Genomic DNA, 22821 nt, shown 5'->3' on the forward strand with positions numbered 1-22821 from the left:
AGACACCCCACTCCAGCTCTCTTGGCCCGGGGTTCTTCCACATATCTTAGTTTTACTATGCAAGGCTGTAGCCAAGTAGGATCTCATGCTGTGCTGGACTTTACCCTCTCAGCAAACAGAGGCCTACTATCACATCCGGCATACTAATTCTCTCTTAGTTGCAACAGCGATACTGCAGGAGTGAACTATGTCATAGGAAAGAGGAGTCACAGCTTCCACAGGTGTGCCCTTTCTTAGCTGCTGAGGTGAAAGGTCCCTGGTTTTCATTTTTTGCTTTTAACAGTAATTATGGTTTTTAGTTCAACTGAAAGGACCAGCTAGTCGGTAATGGGAAAGATTCTGACCACAGTGAGTCACTGTTGGCTTGAACAGACAATACTCAGAATGCTGGACTAGCTAGGCCTTGGGACTGATCCAGCAGGATGAGAAAACAGCCTGACCTGGGGTAGGGCAAAGTTAGCTAGACAAGTGTGTACTCAGAAGCTCAGGCTGCAGCAACTGAACCTCATCCCATAAAACAGCACTCTGGAAGCCTCCCTATGCCCTGCCCCAACCATGGTATCAAGCTCTGAGTTGAGGGACTTCCTCTCGCACTGCGCTGCAATCCATCATGGCAGGCCTCCCAAGATTCTCATATCCCTGCCTGTTCCGCTGGATGGCACTATGTAATGTGGATGTAATGGAATAAGTTTTATACGCTGTCATCACTGCCATACATTAGACTATAAGCTTTAAGCTGTGTTCTGTCAACTTCACTACAGGACCTGCACCACCTGTCATCCAACTGTCATACTTATTTCATTGACCACAGAAAATGAGGGAGCCAGCTGGGCTCCACAGTGCTAAAGGGTTTTAGGAGCAACTATGTAGATGATGCCTCTCCATCTTGCAATTCTGCAACAAAACTAGGGCCTTAACAGGTGTGTCAAGTCATGTCAACTGGAATCTCAGAAATGTAGAGTTGGAAGGAGTCTCAAGGGTCATCTAGTCCAACCCCCTGCAATGAAGGAATCTCAGCTAAAGCATCCAGCCTCTGTTTAAAAACCTCCAATAAAGGAGGGTCCACCACCTTCCAAGGAAGACCATTCCACTGTCAAACAGCTTTTGCTGTCACAAAGTTCTTTCTGGTATTTAGTCAGAATGTTTTCTTGTGTGTAACTTTAATCCATTGGTTTGGGTCCTACCCTCCAGAGAAGGGGAAACAAGTTTGCTCCAGCTTCCATGTGACAGCGCTTTAGATATTTGAAAATGGCTATCATCTCTTAGTCTTCTCTACCGGGCTAAACAGCCCCAGCTCCCTCAACCATTCCTCACAAGACTTTGTTTCCAAATCCCTTATCCTCTTGGTTACCCTCCTTCGCACATGTTTCAGCTTGTCAATAATCTTAAAACTGCCCAGAACTGGACACAGCACTCCAGGTGTGGTCTGACCAAGGCAGAATAGAGCAGTACTATTGCTTCCATTGAACACGCCCAGCCCAAGCATTCAAGAATATTAAATGGTCCCCCTAACACCACAAGATGGAATAACAGCCACTGCAAATCCAAATCTCACCAGGAAGTGATACATACATAATGGTGGGGTGAGCTGTAGTCCTCACTTATTACCAGATCATTCCCAGCTCCTCCTCCAGTAGCATCTCTAGAGATGTATAGGCCTGGTGGGGGGAGAATCTTAGGGAAAATGTGGACTCCCCCCTCCCAGGCCTTCACATCTCTAACCACCACCAAGACTACCTGCATCAGCTCAGGAAGGAAGGCTGTTGAGCAGCAGATCCCTGTTCAGTCTCTGATCCATTGTCAATAAAATACATCCAATTCCAGCTTCCAGACACATTTCTTCCTAGTTAGATAGAATTCCTATGAACGATGGCAACCTGCACCCAGTGATGGGCTTTGGGGTCTCAAATTTATGCTAAAATTGGTGCCCTCCCACCTCTCTTGTGCTCTGTTCTACAGCATTGTTGTGGTACACTGGTCACACTACCCTAAAACTGCCTCTGCACCCCCAGTGTTGGTGCTGCTTCAAGTATCGGGACAGAGGGAGGGTGAGCAAACTGGGTCAGATCAAGCCCATCCACACAGGTGATACATGCCAGGTGAGCCACCTCATCTACAGCCAAACTGGGGGTGAGAGTTGTTTGCATTTTGGACTGACTTGGCTTCTAACAACAGCAGGTGAGAGATGGCAGGTTGGCATGCCATCCCAAATCTTGTCAGGCGAGGAATGGCCCTGAAGAGGCAACCGCCTTAATACACTGGATACTCCTGCCCTTCACTGGCCATCTGAACCCGCCGGTGCCCATAACTTTGATACAGGCTGGATGCGCCCTCTAACGCCTGTTGCACCAACCTGCAGCTACAAATCAATTGGAACTCCCAACCAAAGGTGGCACCTTGGGTTGGCTGGCTATTTAAAACCTTTTAACCTATCATTCCATATAATTAAATCTATAAAGGTCCGTATAGTTAAAGCTATGGTTTTCCCAGTAGTGATGTATGGAAGTGAGAGCTGGACGATAAAGAAGGCCGATCGCCGATTGATGCTTTTGAATTATGGTGCTGGAGGAGACTCTTGAGTCCCATGGACTGCAAGAAGATCAAACCTCTCCATTCTGAAGGAAATCAGCCCTGAGTGCTCACTGGAAGGACAGATCCTGAAGCTGAGGCGCCAATACTTTGGCCACCTCATGAGAAGAGAAGACTCCCTGGAGAAGACCCTGATGTTGGGAAAGATGGAGGGCGCAAGGAGAAGGGGATGACAGAGGATGAGATGGCTGGACAGTGTTCTTGAAGCTACCAGCATGAGTTTGACCAAACTGCGGGAGGCAGTGGAGGACAGGAGTGCCTGGCGTGCTCTGGTCCAGGGGGTCACGAAGAGTCGGACACGACTAAACAACAACAACCTATCATTCAAGTCTATTTCAGACATAATTACGAATTCACAATAAAAATCAAACCAGCAAGTAGTCAAAGTGGTGATTCAGGTTTGTTTGTCTTTTGCACTGGCTGGTGGGGTGTTTTTTTTGGTGGTACCAGTTACAGGTAGGTAGCCGTGTTGGTCTGCCATAGTCAAAATAAAAAAATTCCTTCCAGTAGCACCTTAAAGACCAACTAAGTTAGTTCTTGGTATGAGCTTTCGTGTGCATGCACACTTCTTCAGATACACTGAAACAGAAGTTGCCAGATCTCATTATACATGACTAAGCCATTTTTCACCTTCTCACCCCTTGCCTTTTCCTGCAAGACCTATTGCAGTCGTTAAGAGTCGTCAACAGGCTCATCTCAGCTATCTGCCAATCTCCCATTCCCACCACCCTTCTGAGTAATACCCCTCCCCACCTTCTCACTATATAGAAGGATCTGGCAACTTCTGTTTCAGTGTATCTGAAGAAGTGTGCATGCACACGAAAGCTCATACCAAGAACTAACTTAGTTGGTCTTTAAGGTGCTCCTGGAAGGAAATTTCTTTTTTTTTTGTGGTAGTCATGGTTTTGCGGGGGAGGAGGCAGGGTTGGCCCCATTTTGGCACCTGGGGGAACCACAAAAGGAAAGCCCTTCCTTCCCACCAGGGGAAAAGGGGTGAGCGAAGATCCGCATCAGGAACAACGGTGTGAACGCAGGGCGGCGGTGCCTTTGCGGGGAGCCGCTCCAGCAAACTCCTTCGCAGGAAACCCGTCTCCATCCCCTCGCATGAAGGCAAGCCTGAGCGAAGTCCCACGGGCCCGGCAGAACAACATTTCCCAGTAGCCCCCATGGGGGGAAGGCGGCGTTAATCTTCCGTCAAGACGCCGAAACGCCCTCTGGGAATTGTAGTTTTCTTACGTTCCGTTTAGAACGCACAGGCTGCGTAGCCTGAAAAGCTTATTTGCCGGGCGAACAGAGCGCCTTCCGAGTGTGGTGCATGCTGGGATTTTTTCGTTTTCGTTTTTTCTCTCCCTGCCTCGCGGTTTCTGTGGGAATTGTAGTCCTAAGCCTGGGCACTGAGGCGGGAGGGATAGCCCGAGTGGACTTGCTTTCCCATGATGCTCCGCGGCAAACCCGCTGTTGTGACCGGAATCAGCTTTAGTAAGATGGCGGCGATGTTGGCGGCGCAGTGAGTTGCTGGTAACGTCGGGAAGGGCTTACAGGTGAGGCGGACCCGCTTGTCCCCCGGCCACCGCCGGTGTTTCCAGCGACTGCAAGTAGGGAAAGCTATCCAAGAAGAAGGGCTGCCGCTGGAGGCAGAAGGGCTGCCGGCTTCAGGTCAGCGGTAGTTGCGGGCGCCTCACGCCGTCGCTTCCCTCGCCTTGGTTCGTTTCCAGACGCTCAGCCCTGACGGGGATGGTGCCAGAATAAACACAGAGGTTTGTGCACCAGGGTTCGTGGGAGGAAGAGACGTTGTTGTTGTTGTTTGTTAAATTTGTATCCTGCTCCCCCCCCCCATTTTATCCTCACAACAACCCTGTGAGGTGGGCTAGGCCGAGAGTGTGTGACTTTGCCCCAGGTCACCCTGTGAGCTTCATCACCAAGTGGGGATTTGAACTCCGGCCTCCTAGGACCCGGTCTGGCACTCTAACCCAGGCACAGGCAAACTCCGGCCCTCCAGATGTTTGGGACTACAATTCTCATCATCCCTAGCTAATAGGACCAGTGGTCAGGGATGATGGGATCTGTAGTCCCAAACATCTGGAGGGCCGGAGTTTGCCTATGCCTGCTCTAACCACTACCCCTCATGGACTCCCATGCAGAGTGGGGCATTTCTAGCCTGAGCTGAGCTCCACTGTCTTACCTTCTACAACACCAAACCTGCTCCAGCTCAAAGAACAAGTTTCTCCCTCCAGCTTTAGGGAGTGAGCTGGGTGCAAGAATTTGAGAAGAGTGAAGTCTTGATTGTTCTGTTAAAGTTTGTGCTGAAATAACTGTGATTGTCATTGTGTATCATGTGCCACTTTTTCCAACATAAAAATTTATTTTATGCTCTTATTTTTATGTTAAAATATGTTTTATTTGTTACATTTTAATTATATCCCACTTTTCTTCCAAAGAGCTCAAGGTAGTGTTTCCTCCCCCTCACAGCTTTTATCTTCACAACCAATCTGTGCATGACTGAGGGGAGATACGATCCCAGCTCTCCCTTTTTCATCAGTCAGACACTTTTGCTGCTATACCATACCTGCAGTCATAGAACCAGCATGTGGATCATCAGCTGCAAGAACTGCATGTTCATGTGAACATGCAGCATGCACCTGATCATGAATTTTTATCATGCCTATATGCAGAAGAACTACTTGTTGTTGGACATGATGATTTTTGTGTGTGCATGCGCATGTGTTTTTCCACTACCAGTATATATGAATTTGAAACAATTGCTCATTGGCAGACTTTAATTTATTTCAGTCTATGTGACATTTAGAAATTTGTCCTGATCAATTTTGGGGCTTCTCCTCTAAAAACAGGCCAGCTGTGTTAAAACTGGTAGCAATAGCCTGTTTAATCAGTATTTATTCTAAGAGGACCATGTTGAGAATGGAGTAGAAGGCAATATGCCAAGACTGCCACCTTCTCAAAATAGCCTGCCAGCAAATCCTCTTTCAGAGATGCCATCCCCTCCACAGATTCCTTTTTTATGTCTGAATCAGTAACTGGGAGGAGTTCAGGTGGCATTTCTCTTGGGAATCAGGGGCTCCAACTGTTGGTCCCTCACCAACTTCCACACCTTGAAAACTTGCTCAGGATTTTAAGAATGACATAATTGGTGTATAATGCAAGGAGTGAGATTTCAGATTCTTAATTAAGCTATATCCACAGACAGTTGGGGGCAATTCCATACTGAAGCAGGTCTCCAATCCCCCTTCCTCTTCCTAATAACTTCTGTATATTAATACCATCAACAAAACTTTTTTAATCCAGATGGCTGGGGAAACTGTTGAAAAGAGAGAGAGAGATTCTTCACCCGTCAAGGAAGAGCGGAGACGCTCACGTTCAGCTGAACGAGAGCGAGACAGGAAAGGCTCCCCCGTCACAAAGGACAGGAAAAGGCACCGCTCCCGTGAGAGAAGGAGAGGCAGTCGATCAAGATCCCGATCTAGGTCCAAATCGACTGAGAGGTAAGGCCAGATTATAGGTCAGTTTGGTTTGCTGCAAGGATGATGAAGGCTAGTCAGCCTTGAGTGTCTTAAGTAAGCAGGGAAAGCTGTTAGCTTCAGCTGTTTTTATTTGGCTATTAGTAGGATTCAACAATCCAGCATTGAACTAGATTTTGGACTCAAACCAACGATTTACCGAGGTAGCATCCAGTTTCTCAGAGCAGTTACTTTCAAATGCTTTGGGGGTGGACTTAGTAACAGAGTCACAATCTATTCCCAACAGAAATGGTGCTTACATAAGTTCAAGGACAACCAGTGCATGTCCTTTGTAGACATACTGTTCTGCATCCTTTGTTACACTGGGGCGAGGTAGTCGGTATTGTTGGTTTTGAAATAAAAAATGGGTACAAAGTTTTCCTAAACTACACTGATAGAGCTTGGTTTCTAAGACTTGCAAACACTGTGCATGCTAAACAGATTACAGTGTATCACTTTACTTAATATAACGCATCTGCTTTCTTTGGGGAAGGGAGCTTGTGAGACAATGCAAGTTAGTGAAGCCCAACCAATGAAAATGTTGCTCTGTCCTAATTCTCTCCTGAATTTGAGCTGTGGCTAATCTTTTTTTTTCTTTTCATTTTAAAGAAAGAAAATGGAGGGTCTTAGGATGCTGAATTCAGTGCTCTGTGCCAAATTCAGCACTTCGGAGGCACTGTTGCAGAGTTACATCCACTCAATCTTGATTACATTTATTGTCAATTTCTATGCCTTTCCAGGTCTGCTGTACAGATAAACCACAGCTGTACCCTTTATATAAAGGCTGAGTTGATGGGTGTGAGCAAAACATAAAGGGACTATATCTATAGGAGGATGCTAATTTAATTTGGTGGGATTGAACAGTTTCTACAGTTGGTTGGTTGATTTCTATTGATTCAGGTTTCTGCTGTCTGATGGAAGGGGTGGCTTGTTCTGTGTGCATTGAAATCAGTTATTCGCATGTAAACCATTTCTTTGTAGAGAGCGACGATATAAAGAGCGGGAGCGAGACAAAGAGCGGGAGCGCAGCAAGAAGGACCGGGATCGTGAGAAAGATGGGCACCGGAGGGACAAGGACCGTAAACGGTCCAGGTAAAACACTGTTTCCTAGACAATGAGTGCAGTTACTTCTGAGGTGTCGCAGCTGTTGTGGAATATAGCATTGTTTCATGGGTAGCTGGGGGGGAAACATGATGAAAAAGATACCTACAATTTCACCATTTTAGCTTTATGTTTGGATTTAAAGAGAAGTTTCATCTAAATTCTTGGGTTAACAGGTTACTATTATGGGAATTGGGCTCAAGGTACAAGGCCTAGGTTGTTGTTGAAAGGGCAGTAGCATCTACAGTTACCATGAGTGACTGGTGCTGAGGATTTGTTCAATAGATTTATTTAGATTTGGATATATTTAAATATTTATAATCCTTACTTTCATGAAGTAGATCAGAATGGTGAGTAACATACCAAATATAATAAAATCAGTAAAGTGGTCCATAAAAACATCAGTGAAACATCAGCAGATACTAGTTGGTTAAAAAGAGAAATGCATATTTCAAAGGCCTGTCTAAATAATTGAAGACATCTAAAAGAAGGGAGGGAAAGTTCCTGCTGAACCTCTACTGGTAGGGAGTTCCACAGGGCAGGGCTTGCCACACTAAAGGAATGGTCCCTCGTCGAGGCCAGCTGAACCTAGATCCACCCAGTGAAATGCAGTAACCCCAATTCCTGACTCTTCTATCCCTCTGGCACAGGAGCTCCTCTCCAAGTCGGAACAAAGACTCCAAATCCAGGAAAGACAGAGATTCTCGCAGAGGAGATGATGATGATGATTCATTGTCAAAGAAGGAGAAGGTAACTGCATGTGCCTTCTAGATGTCCAGTGCTTGTTCAGTTCTCTGTAACATGTACAGTTAAGCTGAGTGGGTTTGAATTCCCCACAGCACCAAGTCCATGTATATTTTGCAAAGTGTGTTTCTAGGATGGCATAGATAAGAACCTTTTGTTGGTTGAAAGGTCTTATACTATAAATCTCTGGTATGTTTCTGTTCTCTACTTCTTTATACAGTATCTCTGGAAAGTGAGATGAAAGGGCAGCTCTTCTCAATTAATCAGGCTACTTAAAAACAGTTTTTCACATTCTCTTTCAACCTTGCTACTTTGGAACTTTATAGCATAGCACTTTTTCCGTACAGCCAAAAGTATAGACCCCACAGCTTCAGTGATAGCAATTCCTACTTTTTGGGTTTCTCTCTCCCACCCCACTCACCTCCACCCCTGATTTTAACGTGCACTTGTTTTGTTCACAGGCCCAGCCACTTTCTCTGGAGGAGCTGCTGGCCAAGAAGAAAGCTGAGGAAGAGGCTGAAGCCAAGGTAAGAGCATGGGGCATGCCTCCACTTTCTTTTCCCCCGCCTACCAATTCCATTTTTGCCCGGGTGAGGCCAGCAGGTGGGTCTATTGGATTACAGCAAGCTGTGTGTGTCTAAAGCTGTGCTTTGCTTCCTTGGCATCTTCAGCAATACTTGATGAGGGAAGTACACAAGGTTTCCTTGCACGCTCAACATCTTGCTCTGATTTCTTGCAGCCGAAGTTCCTTTCCAAGGCAGAACGAGAGGCCGAGGCCTTGAAGCGACGGCAGCAGGAGGTGGAGGAGCGGCAGCGGCTCATAGAAGAGGAGAGGAAAAAGAGAAAACATTTCCAAGAAATGGGGAGGAAGATGCTAGGTAAAGATTACCTCTCAGGAGATCATCAGGTACAGTGGTACCTCGGAAGTTGAACAGAATCCGTTCCAGAAGTCCGTTCGACTTCCAAGACGTTTGGAAACCAAGGCACGGCTTCCAGTTGGCTGCAGGAAGCTCCTGCAGCCAATCGGAAGTCGTGTCGGACATTCGGGTTCCAAGGAACATTCACAAACCGGAACACTCACTTCCGGGTTTGTGGCGTTCAAGAGCCAAAGCGTTCGACTCGCAAGGCGTTCAGGATCCAAGGTACAACTGTATTCAGCTTCAGGGGCATGATGTGATTCCCTTCTCTGTGCTTGTGTCCTGATGCCACGTTTCCTGACATTCTGCCATTTACTACAGAAGACCCCCAGGAGAGGGAGCGGCGTGAGCGGAGAGAGCGCATGGAACGAGAGACCAATGGCAATGAAGATGAGGAAGGGCGGCAAAAAATCCGTGAGGAGAAAGATAAGAGTAAGGAACTTCATGCCATCAAGGTAACGCTGGGCCATTTCATTTTCTCTCTGTAAGAAGTATAGAGATGAGGACTAATGGGTTTGAGCAAGGGGACTGGGATAGGAGAGTGTCTTTGATGTGCATCCAAGTGGCTGAAGTTGAATTCATTGATCAATTTAATGCAATCATACCAGTTTTTTGAGTGAATCATCACAGTTTTCTATGTCCTGAAAAATATATTATTGGTGTGGGTTGATTGTCACAGTAGACCCACTCACAAAATCAACCTGACAGTGCCAACGTACTTTCAACCTCCCAAAAAGCCAGCTTTAGAAAATGGTCCGTAAAATTGTTTGATCACTTTTCATCACTCATTTCTTGTCCTTTACATGACTTCATAACCTTAAGGCTAGGCTACTGTAATGACTTTTCTTTGGGGGTTCCTGAGTTTTTGAAATGTACACCTGAAGAAGAAAGCAACAGCCCAGTTCTTAACAGGAACACATCTTCAGACACAGCTGTTTGGAGTTTTCAGCATTGGAATAGAAGGCTTTTCCCCCCCTTTGCTTTGCTGCGGCAAAACTGGGCCGAGATCAGAACCTATGCAAATTCATTCTTCCTGCTTTTTCCTGGGTCTTTGTTCCCAAGGTCCAGTGAGGATACACATGTTTTCTGGGCTGGTAATGAAACGGATGATCTGGATATGAGCCCAAGTGAGCAAAAAGCTGATTTGGGAACCAATGCAGAGTCTGAACTGTTAGCCGGGGTGTCCCTAGTTCAGATTGCACTTCTGCCACTACAGGGCCTTAGGGAAACTCTTGCCTTGTCAGCCTCAGGCACGTATCAGAAATATGAGGAATAATAATACTGACCCACCTTACAGGGCTGTCATATATGAAGCGTCTAGAAAACTTAGAAAGAGCAGCATACGTGTTTATTGTAATTGTGATCCAACCGGTGTGTGAATTGGATTATAGCAAGCTTTAAGGTATACTTTGCTCCTTAGCGTGTTCAGCAACAATCCTTGTCTCTTCACAGTCAGGCTGAATTCTTGCAAAGGGAGGCACATAGAGTTTCCTTGCAAACTTCCTTTGTGTTTCATTGGGAAATGTCTTGTTTTTCCTTTGGAAAAGTCTGAGAGGGCATGAACTGAATGAATAAATAAATACCCACGTCCCCTTAGGAGCGGTACTTGGGTGGGGTCAAGAAGCGGAGACGTACTCGGCATCTGAATGACCGCAAATTTGTCTTTGAGTGGGATGCTTCCGAAGACACTTCCATTGACTACAATCCCCTGTGAGTATTGCTGTGGGAGGCAGGTTCCGTATGGGATGCTATGGGTGTCCGCAGAGCCATATATCTATCCTTGCTCCTGGGAACAATCTGAAAATCCCATTTCCTCCTTAGCCGGTATAGCTGACACAAATGAACCAGGAATATTCCCATCCCTGTGAGAGGAAGATGACTAGAGGTCTGGGATTTGGGATTTGTAGAAAAACTACAGCCTTGTACCCTAAAAATACAAATTCTCACACGGCAGTGAGTTGTGCAAATTAAGTGGGCTTGTGGAAAAAACTGAAATGGGGTTCTGGGAGTTCCTAACCAGATTCTAACCACCTACAGTTTGGAGTGTATACAGTACCATCTGACATTCTGTTCAACAGGTACAAGGAGCGACATCAGGTTCAGCTGCTGGGACGTGGCTTCATTGCTGGCATTGACTTGAAACAGCAGAAGCGGGAGCAGTCGCGTTTTTATGGAGACCTGATGGAGAAGCGGCGCACGCTGGAGGAGAAAGAGCAAGAAGAGTAAGTTACATCCAGGGCAGGAAGGAGGCAGGTGTTGGTGTTTCAAAGTTTATGATGACATTTCCCCATCTAATGAGGGAACAGTAAACTTTGTGGTTTTCTGGATGTTGGTGTTCAGGTGGATATGGGAAGACATTCTGTGCTTTCATCACATGTACAAGGATTGGTGGGTTGTTATTTTTTTCAATTCAACCAACCAAAACTCTCTTAAGAGTTCATTGTGAGGAGTGTAAATCATGAAAATTGTTCAAATTATATGCATACTCTATTAATAGATCAAATCCATTGTTGGGTTTTTTAGCCACACATGCCATTCAGCATCTACAGAAGTAATGAATAGGTTACTTGAGCCAGCTTGTGCTCACCAGTTTTCTTTTCTGGCTAGAGTTTTGTGCTTTTAGCAGTGGGGCTTGCTAAATCTGGCCACGGTGGCAAAAAGTGGCGGCAGTCTGCAAGTTCTCCTGGCGGTAGTAGGAGGCAGTGGCAGAAGCTGTGGCAGCCTGCCTCAGTGAGGCCTTGCAGGCTGCCACTACTATTGCTGCCACTGCAAGGCCTTGCAGGCAACCGTTACTGCCACTACCATGACAAGGCCTTTGCAGGCTGCCACCACTTCTGCCCCCCGGCCTTTGCTGATTCTACTGCTGCCAGGCTGCTGCCACTGCTGCTGCTTAGTGGGCATGCTGGCAGTCTGGCACTCCCAGATTATTTGTATTCACTATGACTCATTGCCGTGCTGTGGATTGTCCTGAATACCACCATTGGGTAGTCAAACCCCAAACTAAAAGTCCTGTTTGGATGCATTTTGCCTTGACTGATTAAAGTGATTAAATCAGTGATTAAAGTGACCATGAAGTGATTGATAATATTATCATTTATCCGTTTTAGACCCCTAAGTAGCAGCAGTCGCCAGGACATTGTCATTTTCGCCTTTGCATAGTTCCATGCTTATTTCAGACACTGTGGTAGATTGTGATGTTTTGCTGGTGATAACATTGCAATGTTTAGCTGGGGATACATTGCAATGTTGAAAACCAGATATTGCCTAATCCTCACACATACTGTGATTCGTGATATATTGCCAGGTAAAATATTATGAAACAGTTATCATGATGTGAACGTCTAACCAGTTTTGGACGATATCTCAATATATCGCCCAATCCTATTCCAGGCATAGTTAATATTTTGCAGTAAGCAAAGTTTTGTGCGAATGTGGGCAAATAAGAGCAGCCCTCTTCCAGTTTGCTGGGGTTTTTCTTTGCTTTTGTCTTCTACCATTTTGGCCTGCCTATTCTGACGCTGTTGGGCTCTTCCTTCTTCGTAGGGCACGTCTGCGCAAGCTGCGTAAAAAGGAGGCCAAGCAACGCTGGGATGACAGGCATTGGTCTCAAAAGAAACTGGATGAGATGACAGACAGGGACTGGCGTATCTTCCGGGAGGACTACAGCATCACCACCAAAGGAGGCAAGATCCCCAACCCTATTCGTTCCTGGAAAGACTCTTCGCTGCCCCCTCACATCTTGGAGGTCATTGACAAATGCGGCTACAAGGTAAGATGCAGGTCACTTCATAAAGATGGATTGGCCCTTCTGCTAACCATTGAAACTTCAGTTTATTTTGAGATTTTAAATCCTGTTTTAAAATATATAAGTTTATATTTTAAGATGATCATTTTTTAAAAAATGATCATTTAGTTTATGGGGGTGGGTGCTGTTGAACAGGGACTGAGCAGCATGGCTTCTGGAGATCAGCTTTGTTCTTGAAAGGCCATATTGTTTTGGATGTTGAGGAGGGCTAAGAGTCAGGATTCCTGGTTCTGTTGCTGACTGCTTGAATTCCCTTTGATTCCTCCCAAGAAGTCTAGTGCTTTCCTGATAGGTTTTATGCCCCGTTTTCCACAGGAACCAACTCCTATTCAGCGTCAAGCCATTCCTATTGGTCTGCAGAACCGTGACATCATTGGCGTGGCAGAAACTGGCAGTGGTAAAACAGCTGCCTTCCTTATCCCGTTGCTGGTGTGGATCACAACACTTCCCAAGATTGACAGGTGAGGGAGGGAGTGATGGGTGCTGCGGCAGGTTAGGCCTCTTTTCCGGGGGGGGGGGGGATGAAATGGACAATGGTTTGGGTCTGGGTCCAATGCTCACATGCAAATGATTCTTCAGCCACCACGGTTTGCACTGGTGCTCTCAACCGCCAGGCATTCTTCTGTGAGCGAGTGATATTTATCTAATACCACACATCAAGTACACTGGTACCTTGGTTCTTGAACTTAATCCTTTCCGGGAGTCCATTCAACTCCCGAAAACATTTGAAAACCAAGGTGCGGCTTCTGATTGGCTGCAGGAGCTTCCTGCACTCAATCGGAAGCCGCGTTGGATGTTCAGCTTCCAAAAACATTCACATACCGGAACACTTGCTTCCGGGTTTGCGGCGTTCAGGAGCCGATTTGTTCAGGAACCAAGGTACCGCTGTAATCTGTTTGGGAAGCCTTTGTAACCCCCCTAATATTTCAGTAAATTTTGGTGGCAAAGCTCAGAATTGTGCTAGTCACTGCTCACCCCTGTTTTTGTGTGTATGTGAGAATGAATAAGAGGTGGGGAGATGAGGATTTTTCTCCCATGGTAAAGCCATTGCTTCCAGGTGTGCAGCTTTGAGTGAGCAGGACCACAGTCATGGCCTGATAACAAACATAAGAATTGCTTTGCTCACATTGACAAAAAAAGGTCGATCTTTGTCCAGCAATGCTGTTTCCATCAGTGGCTACCCAGAGACTTCTGGGAAGCTCACAAACTAACCATGCTGGAGATAAGCCAAATCACCATGGATAGAAGGCTCCCCGCCCCCGCCCCCCACTCCCGTGTACACTGCAGGGACCTCCTTGCAGCTTTTGTTGTGCTCAGGCTAAATGGCTGGTGTCAACTTATGAACATAGAAAACTGCCTTGTTCGGAGTCAAACCATTGGTCCGCCTACCTCAGCATTGTCTACACTGACTGGCAGTGGCTCTCCAGGGTTTCGGGCAGGTTCCTCTCCCAGCTCTACCTGGAGATGCCAGGTATCGAACCTGGGACCTTCTGCATGCAAGGCATGTGCTGTACCACTAAGCCAGGGGTAGGCAACCTAAGGGCCATGGGCCACAAGCAGCCCACAGGGGTTGTTTAACCAGCCCATGAGCCACCCCCGAACTGAGCCGCCCACTCAGCAAGTCCCCACATGCTGCCCTAAACTAGCACGGTGCAGCACAGGGTCTCTCTTCCGCGGTGGTGAAAATTGTGTCTGCACATGTGCAGACGCCGAATATCATGTCTGCACAGACGCAGGTACCAGAAACCTTGCCGACCCCTGCACTAAGCGATGACCCTTCCCCAGAAACTGTGGCTTCTAGGTGAGCTTGAAATAATCTGGTTCAGTTGGAACCCATTTACTTCACTGGGTTGACACTTTGGGGGGGGCTTGTTTCCCCTTCTCCAAAAAAAATCACATGGCGCCCACCCTTACTTAATTTTGTTTCAGTGGTAGTCACAAATGTATACATTTCTCACAGTCCAATCTAGCAGGCGGACCTGGGGCATTCTTTGGTTGGGATCCTGCCTTTGCTGCGAAGTCTCGTAGGCCAGAGAGGGATGGTTTCACCCTGACTGCTTCAGCTCAGCATGTGTTTTTTGTTCACTGCAGGATTGAGGAGTCGGATCAGGGACCTTATGCCGTCATCCTGGCTCCCACCCGTGAGCTGGCCCAGCAGATTGAGGAAGAGACCATCAAATTTGGAAAGCCCCTGGGCATCCGCACAGTGGCTGTTATTGGTGGCATCTCGCGTGAGGATCAAGGCTTCCGCCTGCGCATGGGTTGTGAGGTGAGAGGGGCACCCTTCTGTTTTAAAAGTTAGGGTGGGTTGTCTGTAAGGGCCGCAGTCAATGCTGCTGCTGCTGACGCAACCAACTTCTCATCCTGCAATGGAGCTGCTTCTTCCTCTACTATATCCCCCTGCACACACCCTCAAAATCAGTTCCAGAGGGTAGGGGGAGATGTTAGAGTAGATTTTAGGGGCACACAGTGGGAGGAGAGGAAATGGAAATCCTGTTGTACCAGCAGAACACTCTTGGCATATTGTTGGCTACAACCCTAAATGTTCACTTTGTGCATTAGCACAGTGCTCCTGTGAGTGATAAATAAATGATGACACCCAATCATAGCTTAATATCCTCTTAACTTCATGGCCTGGCTCACCTTCCTTGCCTGGATAGTACATTGGGAAATGTTGCACTGTTTCTTGAGTTTATCAGGGAAGGATGGGGAAAAGGTGTATGGACACAGGTTGCAAGGGTCATTTCCACCTCCATGTATCTGCTCTCTCTCGCTGAATGCCACAGATTGTGATTGCTACACCGGGTCGTCTGATTGACGTTTTGGAGAACCGTTACCTGGTGCTGAGCCGCTGCACCTATGTAGTACTGGATGAGGCTGACCGCATGATTGACATGGGCTTCGAGCCTGATGTGCAGAAGATCCTGGAGCACATACCTGTCACTAACCAGAAACCAGATACGGACGAGGCTGAAGACCCTGAAAAGATGTTGGCCAACTTTGAGTTGGGCAAGCACAAATATCGGCAGGTTAGTGGGGTTTGCATGCCTTGCTGTTGGTGTATTAACTTGTAAAAAGTAAATTACTGGGGTTCAAGTCTACCATTGAGTTCCACCCTTTGACCCAAACACCCTTCATTTAATCTGACCTGGTTAGCAATGTTTTTAAATTCACATGAGAAATAAGGCACTTTTTTTTGAAGGGATGGAGGGTGTGGTTGGTGGCTGCTTATGGGCAGGGAGATGCTTTTATCTGAAAGCTGTTTCTTAGGAAACCATGTTCATTCCAGAGGGCGGTAGCCCACTAAACAGCACAAAGACTTTTAGTTGTGCAATGGAGCTTCCTTGTCTGCTCCTCTCTCCCCATATGCCCCCTGTGTGCCCTGTAAATTTGTTCTGGGGGTTACCTCTATCCTCCAGAGTTGATTTACAGGGAGTGTAGGGAGAGGAGAGGGCCCTGAGACCCTCAGGTATAGGGCTGCATATTAATAATAATAATAATAATAGTCCTTGTGTTCATGGAACTGATCACTTGGGTTCCACCCAGAGTTCAGATTCATAGGCACAAAAGATGAGGCGGTTAGGAGGATGGTTGATGTTAGTGGCCATTCCCTTTTCCATGGAACATACTGAGTGTGCTTTGAGAGGGAGCGAGGCAGAACAAGGAGAACATTTAAGCTTGGGCACCATTCACAGTAAAAAAAAACCAACTTACCAGCCAGAAATGGTTAAATGGTGGGATTAGATGCCCTTTGCAGGGTGAAGGATTCATTGATTTCCTTTATTTCTAGCTAAAATACCGCAAATGGAAGTGTGGAGACTTGTTTTAGCTATGATTGGAGGTAACTCTCTTAATAAAAGAGCTCTCTTTATGGCTTTGTACATAATTTCCTGCAATGTGATATTTGTGAAAATGCATTCCTCCTCTTTTCTGCTTAAATTGGAGGAGTTCCATTATGTGGGAGGAGAGGCAGACTGTCTTGCACTCATGCTCTCTCTTCTCTCTCCCCCCCCCCCCCCGCAGACTGTGATGTTCACAGCCACCATGCCCCCTGCTGTGGAGCGCCTGGCCCGCAGTTACCTCCGCCGCCCGGCAGTGGTCTACATTGGCTCTGCTGGCAAGCCACATGAGCGTGTGGAGCAGAAGGTCTTCCTCATGTCAGAGTCGGAGAAGAGGTAAATCGCTGGTGTGGGAGGTTGCGTCAAGGGGCTTGGTTTGTCTAGTTCAAACGAGGTAATCAATCATTTTCCCACAGTGAGCCTTTGAGGGCTCTGTGCTTAAATAGAGAACCCTTTGCAGAGGCAATTCACATCCATTTTATGCTTTATCTTCGCTCCTTCCAAAGTGTGGCATAAGCACATTTCTGGCTATGAAGTAAAGCCTCAACCCAAACATGGGGCTTCTGCCGTAATGTAATTTCCAGAGAAGGGCTACGTGGAATGAGCCAGCATTCCTCATGACTTGAACCATGAAACGGTTCCCACATTACTCAAGCTGAGTGGGTGGAGTTCCAAAGGAACCATGTACCCTCCTGTCGGGAAACTGAAAATACCAGTGACTTAAAACGTGTGGAGAGAAACATGGTCTTGCAATTACCTGTGGGGTGGGATCAGTGGGTCAGGATAACAACCAGTGCATCCTTTCCTTGGTGTGAGTGCAGAAAAGAGAACGTGGCATGTGGCTTAGAGTTGCGGAGGGACCCCAGAATATCATTCAGTCCAGCCCACCCCCCATATGCTTACTTGAATCTGGGTGCACATTTTAGTTACGTGTTACAAGGTCTAGCCCTTCTTTCTGCCAAGGAGCTCAAGGCTGTACACATGGTTTCCCCTGCCCAGTGTTATTAGTGTTGTTTCTGGATGTCATGGTACTGAACTGTTCCAAATGATAATGCAGAGATGAGGCATGTCTTTGGCATGGATGTTTAGAGATGTGTGCCAGAGGGCAGGGGTGCAACGTAACATTTCTGCTGAACAAATTGCATCTTCAGACCCCACCATCGTGCCTCACCTGTTTGCTTCTCCTCCCCTTTCCCCTGTACAGGAAGAAACTGCTGAACATTTTGGAGCAGGGCTTTGACCCACCCATCATCATCTTTGTGAACCAGAAGAAGGGCTGTGATGTGCTGGCTAAATCCCTGGAGAAGATGGGGGTAAGTGGTAACCTCAAGAACTGCAGGTCCTGTGTCAAAGTATTTGAGGCTCATGTGAGATTAGCCAGCCCATCTTTGAGGCTCCCAGAATTGGCGTCCTTGTGTCCTTTGTCAAACTTCAGGAAGATACATAGGTGTTTCCTCTCACACTATCAGCAAATTATCAGAATAATGTGGTGTGGCTGTTGAGCTTATGGCAGCTGTTAAGACATTTTCTGGCTGACTCTGCTGAGCCCTGAATTGGCAGAATTCAATGCTCATTCTTGGTCTGGCAGTTGCCATCCCCACAAGCCCCTTGCAAGGTAATCCAACATCTCTTGGTATTCACTAGGAATGTCTGGGAATGATGGAGCACTCTGCCTTAGTGTCTTCTCTTGAAACATTTGGCTGTCTTTGTCTCTGGAGGAATTGTTGCTTGTTCATTGCCTTCTTGTTACTGTCCTCATTGCCCAAACAAACATCTGGCTTAATGTAACCCGTTGCTCTCCCATCTCTGCAGTACAATGCCTGTACCCTTCATGGTGGCAAAGGTCAGGAGCAGCGAGAGTTTGCCCTCTCCAACTTGAAGGCTGGTGCCAAGGATATTCTGGTGGCTACAGATGTGGCTGGACGTGGTATCGACATCCATGATGTGTCCATGGTGGTGAACTACGACATGGCCAAGAACATTGAAGGTGAGCTGTCTAGTGCTCTCTGCCTTTCTATAGAGATCTTCTGGGCACTTCCTGGGTCTTAGAACAGGAACCTCTGTGCCTGTGAGGCATGGCTTCAGCAATTTGGGCCACCGAACGGGAGAGGCAGGGTGGCCGTGGTTGGCATGCTGTGCTGCTGAAGTCACAAAGTTGATGTAGGTCCTTCTAATTTCACGTCTGGGAGTTGGCAGCGTGTAGTCACAAAGTGCACAAGTTAGAAAGTCTGGGTCAAATCTTGTCTCTGCTGCTTTGGGCAAGCCCTTCTGCCTCAGCCTCCTCTGCAATGTGGAGTTGTTAGTGATGGCCTACCTTTTTCTAGGACTGTTGTAAGGATTAATGTGATGTATGAAGTGCTTTGAACACTGAAATTCGATACTAATACTTCATCTTCATTTTCATCTTTAATGACTTATCTCTTAAGGGGTTAAGGGGTGATAGATTCAGGCAGGTAGTCGTGTTGATCTGATGCAGTAGAAATATATTTTTAAAAAATTAAAATTGTCCAGTAGCACCTTAGAGACCAATTAAGTTTGTTCTTGGTATGAGCTTTCGTGTGCAGACACACACACACACACACACACACACACACACACACACACACACATATAAAAAACAGAATATGTGTGTGTGTGTGTGTGTGTGTGTGTGTGTGTATTCTGTTAAGGAGTGGTCAGTCTCTGTCCTTGACCCTGTAGTATGAGCCATCATTTAGATTTTCCATCCAGCACCAAAGGTTAGCCGCGTTTTAACACCTTCCTTCCTCCTTGCTTACAGATTATATTCACCGCATTGGCCGAACAGGACGAGCTGGCAAGAGCGGTGTAGCCATCTCTTTTGTCACCAAGGAGGACTCTGCTGTCTTCTATGACCTTAAGCAGGCTATCCTTGAGAGTCCGGTGTCTTCATGCCCTCCAGAACTGGCCAACCACCCAGATGCACAGCACAAGCCGGGAACCATCCTTACCAAGAAGCGGCGGGAAGAGACTATCTTTGCCTGAGTCCTGTAGGGTTGCTATTCAAGAGGCCCATCTGTGATTGCAGCCAGGGGACACTCTGGGCCACTGCCTGGAGCCTGGAGCAGACTGATAAGAGTGAGAGCCTCCTGGTGAAGTGGCTCTTTCTGGCCCACTTGCCTAGACCTTAAAGAGGCAGTGGCTTTTAATGTGCTTCCCCTTCCCCTTCAAACGTAGTAGGTACACCCCTTGAGCCATTGATGTGACACCCAGCAAAGAATTCAGGACCAAAGAATGAAGACTTCAATCTAAAAAGTTATAATGTCTCCTTGGGAATCCTGAGCTAGACAATTCTCCCTCCTTCCTTTTTCCTGGAGCCTTGCTTTACACTTGAGTTGGGAAGCTGAGCTAGGCCAGGCCTGCAGACTCACCTTGCTGATTTGTGCCAGTTGGTGGCTTTAAGCCTGCCACCTCCTCTACTCCATGATCAAGCGAGACTCTGAGGATTTGTCCCGACTTTTTTGGGGAGGGGGGAGTGATACAGCTTGTGGCACTCTGACTGGGATGCTGCAGGGACCTCCTTTCCTTCTCTGGTGAGAACATCACCCTGTTTCCAGTACCATGTTTCAGGGTGGTAATTTCATGAGGAAGGGTGGGGTGAATTTCTTAACAAAACTTGATTTATTCAGAGGTTAGTACTGGCTACTTTCAGTAGAAGGGGACAGGTGATGTACAGAAAGACATTCATATTTTTCAATGATGTTTCTGTGCTTCTATAAATCCATGTGAAATGTTACTCAGGTCTGTCTCTTCCTTTACTCCTCCCTTTTCACAGATGCAAGTTCAAACTGTGTCTCCTCTGCAGAACTTGCATTCCTCTGTCTCCTGCTTCTGTGCCTTTTAAATGTAGCAATTGCCCTTACAAGCTATTTTTGAGACTATGAGCTAGAAGCAAGATAACCAGTTTTGCACTACTGATATAGTAAATCTTGTGTGTGTGAGGGCAGTAGCAGTAGTTGGAACAAAGCAGTGTTTGAAGCATGACAGCTGGAGGTCTAGAATAAAAGGGCAACTTATTTTTGTTAAAAACAAAATGTGTAGAAATTGTTTGTTCTTTATGTCCCTAACCCAAAAGGTTGATGGCATGTTGGACTTAAAACAAACAAAATATTTCTAGCTCAGTATCCTCTACACCTCTCTCCAGGGGTTTCAAACAGAAGCCTTTTCTTGTCTTATCTGAAGATGGCCGGGATAAAACCTGGCATGTCTTGATGTTACTGCTGTATGTCTCAGCAAAAGTGTGCAGAAGTAGATGTTTGAAGAGAAGTGGGACCTTGTGTGTCTTGCCGTAAAAGTGAACCATTTGCAGACACCATGAGGCACATGTATTTTTGCAAGCGAGTAGCTCTATGTCCGGTGAGCTGCAGCCCTACACTCCTGCTGCAACACAGCGGTGGTCATTTTTGGCAAGAGTGCCCCAAATGAAATTCAACATACAGTGGTACCTCTGGTTGCGAACGTGATCCGTTCCGGAGCCTCGTTCGCAACCTGAGCAGAATGCAACCTGCGTGTGCGCGGGTCACGATTCACCGCTTCTGCACATGCATGTGATGTCATTTTGAGCATCTGCGCGAGCGGCGAAACCCGGAAGTAACCCATTCTGCTACTTCCAGGTCGCCGTGGAACACAACCTGAAAAGATTTAACCCGAAGCGTCTTTAACCCGAGGTATGGCTGTAATGTGACTGGACAGCACCCCATTCAATTTGTGTAGCCCTCCATGCTTTGGGGTGACTTTACCTTTATTTGCTGGCCTGCTCAGCACTGGATAAGGCAAGAACAGCATGTTGAAAAGCTCCCTCACTCTGCTGCAACTGGAACAAGTGATGCAATATTGCATAATCTGAAATGTAAATTAAGTGCCCAGGGCAAAGAGTATGGATTTTCCACCAATAAATTTGCATTTCCACCAGGAATTGTGATAATGCAGAGATGAAGACATTTATGGTAGAAAGCTGCAGTGCTGAGTTCACTAACTATGGAGTCTGGTTCATTGAAAGCAGGAAGGCCTGTCTTACCGATGCTTAGGACTGTACCACATGGACTTTGAGGACAGCGTGTTATTGGACCATCTTTGTTCTCCGGGACTGGGTAGCCACTTCCACAGCTTCATTTGCATATCTGCAGACTAAATTCTTCGAACGTGCTCTTTAAAAGACTTTTTGAAAGAGTCCCCACAGCAGGTGCTGGACAGCAGAGTCCTCAGTGTGCCCGGGGGAGGGGGGTTGCAGGGGTGGGTAGGAGAGAAGGTACTTCATGTGATCGTTTATTGTGAGGGGAACTAAATAATTACACGAATTCCCCTTTTGCTCCTGGTACACATCTCTGAAAACCAGGACACACATACATTGGAAGCAAAAGTGGCATGCAGCCATTCACATACCTTGCTTTGCTTGTTTAACCCAGTAGGAATGTTAACACCTGAAATGCGAAAGGACTCTTGATAAGCAGACTCAAACCTTCCTTTTGGCTAAAGTGCACTTTGTGCTGTGCTTCAGGTAGTGCTGACAGAGGGCAGGGTGTATGCTGCTGAATTGGAAGGCTCTGATTTAAGGCTCGGTGGGAAATGCACATTGAATTATCAGCGCACGTGTCAAATGTCGACGGCCTCCCTCCCTGCCCGGTTTTTTCACAAATGACAATTGCTTCATGTGTGTGTATGTGGCCTTGTCAAGTCCAGCTACAGCCAACTGAACTTCTTTGGGCTGCAGCTAAGCTCTTGAGATTTTCCATTTGATTTATGTGTTTTTCTATACCACATTAAGTGCCATAGACAGTGGCGTAGCGTGGGGGGTGCAGGGGGGGCCGGCCGCACCGGGCGCAACATCTGGGGGGGGCGCGCGCTCGCACTCGCAGCTCTCTGCCCTCTGCTAAAATCCACTGGTTAGGGGGCGCAAATTACTTGCCTTGCCCCGGGTGCTGACAACCTACGCTACGCCACTGGCCATAGATTCCCTTAAGGAATCCTTAGGAACGATGGTTTTGTGTGGCACAGCAGAGAGCCTTAGTTCCAGGGAGAGGAACACTTTTTGTCCTGAGAGCCACATGCACTTCTGTGCAGCCTTCCTGGGCAGCGTGTTGGTGGTGGGTGGTGGGGCAGAAGTAAAAAATGTGTGGAGCAACAGATGCAACTTTTCCCCTTGTATGGCAGGCTATGTTCCTGCTCCACAAAAACCCACAGGCATGTCTCTATTCAGGCAAGCGAGTGGCATTGTTGCAGTTCAAAGACACATTCCAGTCTGGCAATGTCCAGCCTGGCAAAAGCAACTCGGGCTGGGTGCCTAGGTAGAGTCC

At 47.0% G+C, this 22821-nt stretch overlaps 1 protein-coding gene across 2 annotated transcripts; it reads left to right on the top strand.

Moving 5' to 3' along the window:
* Positions 1-3873: 3873 nt before the first annotated feature.
* Positions 3874-20264, top strand: DDX23 (DEAD-box helicase 23). 2 transcript variants are annotated; one of them, XM_083489572.1, is made up of 17 exons: positions 3874-4346; positions 5893-6089; positions 7086-7196; positions 7856-7955; positions 8411-8476; positions 8689-8827; positions 9188-9321; positions 10464-10576; positions 10945-11088; positions 12410-12635; positions 12987-13132; positions 14763-14940; positions 15458-15700; positions 16695-16846; positions 17715-17823; positions 18323-18497; positions 19290-20264. In XM_083489572.1, exons 2-17 carry the CDS (start codon positions 5893-5895, stop codon positions 19511-19513), a joined length of 2457 nt encoding a protein of 818 aa, XP_083345698.1. In that variant the 5' UTR covers positions 3874-4346; the 3' UTR covers positions 19514-20264. The 2 variants fall into 2 exon arrangements, with proteins under 2 accessions (XP_083345698.1, XP_083345699.1); XM_083489573.1 differs by having other exon boundaries at positions 4040-4184.
* The last annotated feature ends 2557 nt before the right edge of the window (positions 20265-22821 follow it).

This window comes from Podarcis liolepis, assembly GCF_965112155.1.
Source record: "Podarcis liolepis genome assembly, chromosome: 2".
NCBI classification, from domain to species: domain Eukaryota; kingdom Metazoa; phylum Chordata; class Lepidosauria; order Squamata; family Lacertidae; genus Podarcis; species Podarcis liolepis.

Coding starts and splice junctions, on each gene's coding strand:
- DDX23 (XM_083489572.1), top strand. CDS start 5,893: ATGGCTGGGGAAACTGTTGAAAAGAGAGAGAGAGATTCTTCACCCGTC. Junction 10,577..10,944: donor TCCATTGACTACAATCCCCT/GTGAGTATTGCT, acceptor TCTGTTCAACAG/GTACAAGGAGCGACATCAGG. Junction 11,089..12,409: donor GAGGAGAAAGAGCAAGAAGA/GTAAGTTACATC, acceptor CCTTCTTCGTAG/GGCACGTCTGCGCAAGCTGC.